The 8,641-nt window shown below is 33.1% G+C and overlaps 1 protein-coding gene, 1 non-coding gene and 1 pseudogene across 2 annotated transcripts; 1 reads left to right on the forward strand and 2 right to left on the reverse strand.

Moving 5' to 3' along the window:
- The first annotated feature begins 3,002 nt into the window (after nucleotides 1-3,002).
- On the forward strand, nucleotides 3,003-3,105 carry LOC116131469. Its single transcript, XR_004128253.1, has one exon. It is a non-coding gene; the product is annotated as a U6 spliceosomal RNA (small nuclear RNA).
- Nucleotides 3,106-4,297: 1,192 nt separating this feature from the next.
- On the reverse strand, nucleotides 4,298-5,411 carry LOC116131454 (annotated as a pseudogene).
- Nucleotides 5,412-5,758: 347 nt separating this feature from the next.
- LOC116131455 (probable mannitol dehydrogenase) lies at nucleotides 5,759-6,733 on the reverse strand. The gene is made up of 3 exons (XM_031417107.1): nucleotides 6,377-6,733; nucleotides 6,122-6,308; nucleotides 5,759-6,030 (listed from the first exon to the last, which is right to left on the reverse strand). Exons 1-3 carry the CDS (start codon nucleotides 6,566-6,568, stop codon nucleotides 5,831-5,833), a joined length of 579 nt encoding a protein of 192 aa, XP_031272967.1. The 5' UTR covers nucleotides 6,569-6,733; the 3' UTR covers nucleotides 5,759-5,830.
- Between the last annotated feature and the right edge of the window lie 1,908 nt (nucleotides 6,734-8,641).

The following is an 8,641-nucleotide window of genomic DNA, read 5'->3' on the forward strand; positions in this document are numbered from 1 at the left end:
TTTTGAAAAGGAAGTTTGTGTTTTTTTTTTTTTTTTTTCAGTCAAATGTTTTAATATAGATGATTCTGTTATTTCGAAGCATTTTTCAAGTGATAAATAATGTTTGCCTACATCTGATTCATGTCATGGCTAACTAGAAAAGAATCAGCTTTAACTAGTTGAGTTTCTTCAGTCGTTTTGGTTGGCGATGTACTAATCACAGTCACCTTTACACCAAATGCCTTTGCAAATTTAACAGCAACCTGCCCTAATCCGCCGAGGACAACCGTATATTCACATGCATTCCAGGCTTGTCCAGTCCATAGAACTTCATGTGACTAAACAGTACAGTAATCCCTGTACAAAGTAATGGGGCAACTCCCTCTAATGGCAGATTTTGAGGGATATGAACTGCAAAGTTTTCATTAACAACAAGAATATCTGAATATCCTCCAATCAATTGCACAAAAAAATCTTACCCATTTGGTTATATAATGTGTAAGAAATTAATTAAGTGGAATATTATATATATGCTAGTGAAATGGAAAGGATGAAGAATTCCTGAAGGGTCGGAAGCTGCCCATCCGAAAGCTCTTTGTGTTTGATTTTCTTCTTCAAATCCTGATATTTTGTAGCTAGAGAGATAAAAAAGATAACTAAATAATGGTAGACATGAGTTATTGAGGTCAAACATATCTGTATATTTTGTTGAGGATGATTTTGCAGCTCTGTTTATTTATAGGCTATTAGATCTGAATTAATTTCAATCGAGTCGGTTCTATCTTAATTTATCTGATTTTAGATAAAGTATTGAATTGAGAGGCTTAACCATCTGTTTAATTTATAACATATGTAACGTAAATTTTTAATATTCACCAGTCATTTTAAGTAATATAATGATATGCATAAATTATTAAGGTTAGTTTATCCCCCTTAAGGCATCATTTACGCTCAAGTATCTTAATGAATTTCAGATACTATTAAATATTCTTGAAATTTTCAAATTAAAAAAAAAAAAGAAAACTTATAAATATTGAAAAACTCCAAATCTGGGATATTTAATACTTTTTTATAAGGGGGAACAACATTTTCCCACCTATGGTTTGGCAAAATGACACTTTCTCACCCACAAGTTTCAAAATGACACTTTCTCACCCTTTGTTAGGTTCTATGTTTTCCGTTAATATTTTATTGAAAAGACCATAATACCCTTAAATATTTTACTTTATAATTTTTTTTTTTTAATTAGCTAAAATGTCAAAAAAGAAAAAATAGTTAACTCCATCTAAAAAGTTAAGAGTAATGCTATAAAATTATTTAAAGTTAAATAATCTTAATATTTATTTATAATGTCATCAATATCTCATCACTATTATTTATAATGTTTTTCATTTTTTACTAATTAATATAAAAAATCAATATTCCTAATTAATTAAATAAACAAAGAAAAAAAAAATATCTTTACACTTGGATTAATGAATAATCAAATAAAAACTTTGACTTAACTAAATTTTAATTTGTAATAAACTAATTAAAAAATAAATTATTTAAGAGTATTTTTGTATTTTCAATCAAATATTAACAGAAAATACTAATAGAACCTAACAAAAGGTGGGAAAGTGTCATTTTGAAACTTGACGGGTGGAAAAGTGTCGTTTCATCAAACCTTAGGTGGAAAATTGTTGTCCCTTTTTATAATCATTAAAGCACTTAAGACATAGGGAAGGTACCTTTTTTTTTTTTTTTTTTTTTTTTTTTTTGCTTATAAGCTAGTTTGACAAAGTATATTATCATATTATTCTTGTTTAATTTTAAAATTTCATAGTATATCATTGTTTAATATAGTACCATTTTTAGTCATTTTATAATAAAACGTACTTATAAGTCACATTTTACCAAACACGTTAACTACTTATCAGTCACTTATAAGTACTTTAATCAAATACGTAATTACTTAAAATTTCAAATGCTTATAAGAGTATTTTCGTCTTTTCAGTTAAATATTAACAGAAAATACTTATATAACCTAACAAAGGGTGAGAAAGTGTCATTTTGAAACTTGACAGGTGCGAAAGTGTCGTTTTGTCAAACCTTCGGTGGAAAATTGTTGTCCCTTTTTATAATCATTAAAGCACTTAAGACATAGGGGAGGTACCTTTTTTTTTTTTTTTTTTTTTGCTTATAAGCTAGTTTGACTAAATATATTACTACATTATTCTTATTTAATTTTAAAATTTCATAGTATACCCTTGTTTAATGCAGTACTATTTTTAGTCATTTTATAATAAAATGTACTTATAAGCCACATTTTACCAAACATGTTAACTACTTATCAATCACTTATAAGTACTTTAATCAAACACGTAATTACTTAAAATTTCAAATGCTTATAAGCTAAAATTATCTTATAAACACTTATTGCTTATAAGCTAATTTTCATAAACTCAGACAAACACCCTCATAATCATCTCTAAAACGACGAATGAAATTAACACAATTATAAGTTATATACAAATACTGTAGCTTTAAATATAATTCACATTTCACAAGTTCACATAACACATAAATATATTAGTAATTAAAATCAAAATTATATATTTATAATATTGTAAAAATATAATTGTTGTAAAATGTAATGGATTGCTATGAGTGATTTTTTGAAATTGAAAATTTAAGGCTTATTATGTTACCTCCCTTTGATATTTGGGGGAAATATCAACAAACTCAAAGGTATTAGAAATCATCTGCTACCTTCTCTCACATTTAATAAAATCATCACTTGCCTCTCTCTTGATCATATTCATAGATTTTTCCAAATCTGAAAGGACGTTACTAATAATTTCTCATACTTTTGGGGTTTATTAATTTCTTTAAATCTTAGGGAGGCTTAGGATAATAACACTTTTAATTAAGGTCACGTGACGTGTAGGATGACTCAAGTCATTCAGTTGGAAACCATCCCATATCTTCTAGTTAAGATAACAGTAGAATACTTATAAGTAAAGAGAAGGCAGTAACAGATCGTCTCTTCGGAGACATCCGATAAAATTGGAACGATACAGAGAAGATTAGCATGGCCCCTGCGCAAGGATGACACGCACAAATCGAGAAATGGTCCAAATTTTTTTTCTCATTTTTTCTTCTTTCTGATTTGATGCTGTATTCTGTATTAATATTTATGGGTTCCCTTTTTTCTTCTGAGTTGATGCGTGTTCTGTATTGATATTTATGGGTTTCGTTTGATGATATATTGATGGGTTTGATTTTTTGGTTTCAATTATTTTTCTTTTCTGGGTTTGATGCTCTGTTCTGTATTGATATTTATGGGTTTGGGTTTTGTTTGGTAATATTTTGATTGATTCTGTGTTGATATCGATGGTTGCATGCTAAATTTGATGTGTTTAAACCTTCTTATTTAGCTGATTTTTAATGTGCTTGTTTTATATGGCAATAATTAATTGGGGTCTTCTTCTTCCGTTCCAAGATTCCTCCATGGATTAGTGTTTCTGAAATAGCTTTTTAACAGAATCACTGAATGCATAATGGCCTGTGTAATTGCTCTGTTGTTTAAGTAACCTTTAAATGTCATTATGTTCCGATATATTTTCTCTGATTCTGCGATAATTTTGGTTGTGGCTTGTAATATCTGTATGTTTTGAAGCCTTGATTTATTTGCTTTATTACATGTGGGGCAGGGGCTCTTTCTTTCTTTAGATTGCAGTCTCTTTGAATTTCTGTTCCGGAAATAGCATTAAAGTTATCACTCTAACTGAATATTCAAAACAAGCAATGATTGAGTAACTAAATTTAACTTAATTACATTATACTGAATCTTCTAATTTTACTAGCTGATGGAGTTTTGAGGCCTGATGGTGTTTGCTATGTCTATGACAAATCGGTAACGAACATCTCCTTTGGCTAGACGATCCATGGCTTTGTTCGCATGATCCTTTGAAATAACTTCAACATCTGCTGTTACATATTGTTTTGCTGCAAAGTTTTAACATTTCTTGTATCTCCTTCATGCCCCCTGCTGAACTTCCCGCAACCATTTTTCTATCTGCATGGAAGTTTCATTCCCTTTTATGTAAGAAGCAGAAGAAGATGCTTGATGATTTCTTTTTACTATTCTTCGAAAACATATCTTTTAGAAGCTAAATGAAATGCTGGAGTAGATTTCAGATCCTAAAAGCTTTATTTATTGATTTATTTTTTTTTTCCATAAAACAAAGATAAAAACTAAATGAAAAACCGTGTTAACAAATTTCTTACCAAAAATTAAGGGCATAATTGATAACTCTGTTTGTTTCTCCAAACCATTAATTTTCCATTAAACTTCAAGAGACTTAGTAATGGCCCATAGCAGCCTGCTCCAATGTAACACAATCACAAAACAAATTAGACCTGAGAATGTTTGGGTTATCTTAAAGGGTTTGCATTAGCTTTAAAAAGTCTTTTACCTGCATTTGCTTCATGTCATAACTAACAATAAATGAATCGGCTTCACGATGTTGAATTGCTTTATTCTTTTTGCCTGGTGAAGCGCTTATCACAGTCACCTTCATTCCTAATGCTTTGGCAAATTTGCTAGATGACCTAACCCACCAAGAGCAACCACACCCACGTGCATTCCAGGTTTGTCGAGTCCATAGAATTTCATGGGGCTAAACAGTGTAATCCCTGCGCCAAAGTAATGGCGCAACACCCTCAGCAGAAAGATTTTCAGGAATAGAAAAGGCAAAGTGTTGATCAACAACAAGAATATCAGAAAATCCTCCATAGTTTTTATCCCCACCATCATCAAAGATTGTGCTGGTGTGGATCCTTTTAGGGCAATAGTTTTCCAACTCATTTTGGCACTGATCACAGCTGCCACATGAGCCGATTATACCTAACACTCCTCCCTTATCTCCTACTTTGAATTTTTGCACTTGAGTTACCACACCAACAATCTCATGCCTGTGAAATACAAATAAATAAATCAAATTGGGTATGATTTTAGAAGGAAAATTTCTGAAGGGATTGGTTTTAAGAACATTAACATACCCAGGAACAATAGGGTAGGAAGAAATTCCGAAATCGTTCTTGATTAAATGCAAGTCAGAATGACAAATCCCACAATATAGAATCTTTATTGTAATATCATTCTCTCCATTTGCCCTGCAGTTTAACAGCTAAAACTAAACCCATTTGGAATTTGAAATCATAAAAACAGAAGGAAGAATGAGGCATAAATGGACCTTCTAGTGAAATGGAAAGGATGAAGAATTCCTAAAGAATCTGTAGCTGCCCATCCAAAGGCAATTTGACGAGATTGCTCTTCTTGCAATTCTGACATGTTAGTGTTAGAGATGAATATAAATTTCAATCTGGTTTATTTTGTCGGCAGCTCTCTTATTTGTTTAGACTTTGATTGGATAGTGACCATGGCGGCTACACTACATTACATTGCCTCTTTCACAAGAATTAATTAATGATCATTTTCACTTGGCATATGTAATATAATTTCACTTTGACCGTAGCTTGTCTAAACTTTTTACTTTTTTATATTGTTATTATATGTTGATTGTTGTTTCTATATGATAATGTTTTGTTTATTTGGAATGGTATTTATTTTTAACATAAATATTATATTATATGTTAATCTAATTATTTATCACTAAAATAATTTGGAAAATAAGGTGGGTTTAGTGACATATATATAAAGGCAAATTTATCAAGTATCAGCAAAACCAAATTGTGTATATTTTAACTTAGTACATCTCAATTCAACTAACACCAACCCTAATGAAACAAAACATAACCAATCAACAAAAGCAATTTCATTTACTTGGGTAGAGTTGTTTTGGAGCTAAGGATTGAGCGTATTTGCAACGTCGATGACAAATCGATAACGAACATCTCCTTTAGCAAGACGATCCATGGCTTTATTTACGTAATCCATTGAAATAACTTCAACATTAGCAGTAATGTTATGTTTTGCTGCAAAATCTATCATCTCTTGTGTCTCCTTCATTCCCCCTGCCATGCTTGCTGATATTGTTCTTCTACCTGCATGCCCACCATCTTTATATGTAAATTTTAGTGCATATTTAAACAAATTAACAAGTTGAAATTGCAGGAAGCATGTGTTGTTTCTAACCAGAAAATAAGGGCATAACCGGTATCTCAATTGGCTTGTGCAAATCGGGTGGGGTTAACAATATGAGCTTTCCATTAAGCTTTAGAAGATTGAGTAATCCATTAAGCTTTAGAAGATTAAGTAATGGCAATAGAGACTGGGTTGGAGAGATTGTGGCAATGATGCCATCCAGTGTACCCACAGCACCCTTCACCAATAAATAATAATTATAAGCAACAATTAATAAAGAAAAATCTTTCCAAACAAACTGATTACCTCCATTTGCTCCATGTCATGACTAACAACAAATGAATCAGCTTTAAGCTGTTCAATTGCTACAATCTTTTTGCTCGGCGATGTACTAATAACACTCATCTTCATCCCAAACTTTACCGCAAGATGGCCTAATCCACCAAGACCAACCACACCCACATGCATTCTCGCCTTGTCCAGTCCAAAGAATTTCATGGGACTAAACACTGTGATTCCTGCACAAAGCAATGAAGCAACTCCCTCTCATGCCAGATTTTCAGGAATATGAACTGCAACGTGTTGATCAACAACAAGAATGTCTGAATATCCGCCGTAGTTTTTATCTCGGCCATTGTCGAAGACTGTGTAGGTGGTGATGCTCTTAGGGCAATAGCTTTCCAAGTCGTTTTGGCAACCATCGCAGCTGCCACATGAACCCACTGCCTTATCTCCAACTTTGAATTTGTGCACTTTGGCCCCCACTTGGATCACCTCTCCCACAATCTCATGTCTGTATAATACAATTATTCTTCAGAATGTAATGAAATTTGATAATGGGAAATGAAAGAGAGGGTAAGAATTAATTTACCCAGGGAGGACGGGGTAGAGAGAAATTCCATAAGTACTATTGACAGTGTAGAGATCAGTTCGACAAATCCTGCAGTAAAGAATCTTGAGTGTTATATCATTCTCACCATTGGCCTTGCGTACTTAATTGCAAAATTATAAAGAAAACAACGGAAAGTAATAAAAAAAAGAAAGATGTTGGGGCATCCATGCACATTCTAGTGAAATAGAAAGGATGAAGAGTTCCTGAAGAGTCGGAAGCTGCCCATCCGAAAGCTCTTTGTGTTTGATTTTCTTCTTCAAATCCTGACATTTTGTAGCTAGAGAGATAAAAAAGATTACGGAATAATAAGTATGTAGTAAATATGTATGAGAAGTTGAACTTAAAGAATGTTTTTATATTTTAATTTGAGAGACTGTATTTATAGTTTAGTTTTGTGTAATGAGGCATGTCAATTTTGACGTTAAGGGTGAGATTTGCAAGTCAAATTCTATGTTTGTACTTGTTCAAGGTTTCATGTTGATTCTATTTTCATTTAGATTTAATTTTGAGATAATTGTATTTACTCTCGATCTATTATAATTTAGATTCTGTAGTTTATTTATTATCTGACGTTAACCCACATAAAGATAAAATTGGTAATTCACTTGTACACATAAAGATAAAACAGATAACTCACTCATAATTCACTTGTTAAAAAAAAAATCGGAGTTTAAGATTTGGTTAACAATTGTTGGTTTGAAGGGTATTTCTTAGTATTTAAAATGCCATCGGACAATAAACTCATGGTGGCCAGGTTAAGTATTTCTCTTATATAATTTATTTTTAGGAGGCTTAAGTAAACCTTTCTTTTTGAAGCATGTTTAACATGATGGTAATTGTCACAGGGCCTAAACTCGTCTCTAGGCACTGCACAGCATAAGCGCACCAAGCACTTGTCAGCCTTCCTCAAGTTGTACGTTTCCCTGTTACAAAATTGCAAACACAATACAACAGAGGCTAATGAGAGTAAATGCACAACAGATACAGGAAAATCCCAACCTTATATTATATAATTCCGAATACAAGGAAACTCAAGCACTCACACAGTGTTTCCCGCTGTTTACAATCTGATCCCTAATCACAGATTCAGCACCCAAGTTACAACAAGGTATACAAGCACATATATCCCTTGCCCTCTCACCCTCTCACGAATTTACAGCCTGCTTGCCTTATATACAAATTGACATAGCAGTTACATAGGTTACAACAGCAGTTACAATCCTATCTAGCAGTTACATAGCAGTTGGCTTTACATACAAGTGTATCTAGACACATATAACCGCCCCACAACCTTTGTCCAGCAACCATGCAGCCTTGTCTGATTGTTCCCATCATCTAGTGCACGCCCCCATGCACCTCACGCACATTGCTTTTTGCCTCATGCATGAATTTAGCCACTTGTTGTCTGTCTTGCATGTTTGCACACGTCCCAGCTCGAGTGCCTCTGCTTAGCCTGCCCATGAGCGCACCACACCCATGTCAACACATGCCTACGCGCGAATGTTCTAGCTTGCAAGTGCCCACACCCGCTAGCCATCTCATCAGTAAGTACTTAGCATCCCAACACTCTAGCACCCATACCTCATCTCACCCATCCTTGTTCAGCACAAACCTATGTGTTGTCTTGGTAAGGTTGTGGCTAAGGATGAAAGCCACACGCCTGCCCTTGCCTTTGGCAT

This window comes from Pistacia vera, unplaced genomic scaffold (genome assembly GCF_008641045.1).
Source record: "Pistacia vera cultivar Batoury unplaced genomic scaffold, PisVer_v2 Contig233, whole genome shotgun sequence".
Lineage (NCBI taxonomy): Eukaryota > Viridiplantae > Streptophyta > Magnoliopsida > Sapindales > Anacardiaceae > Pistacia > Pistacia vera.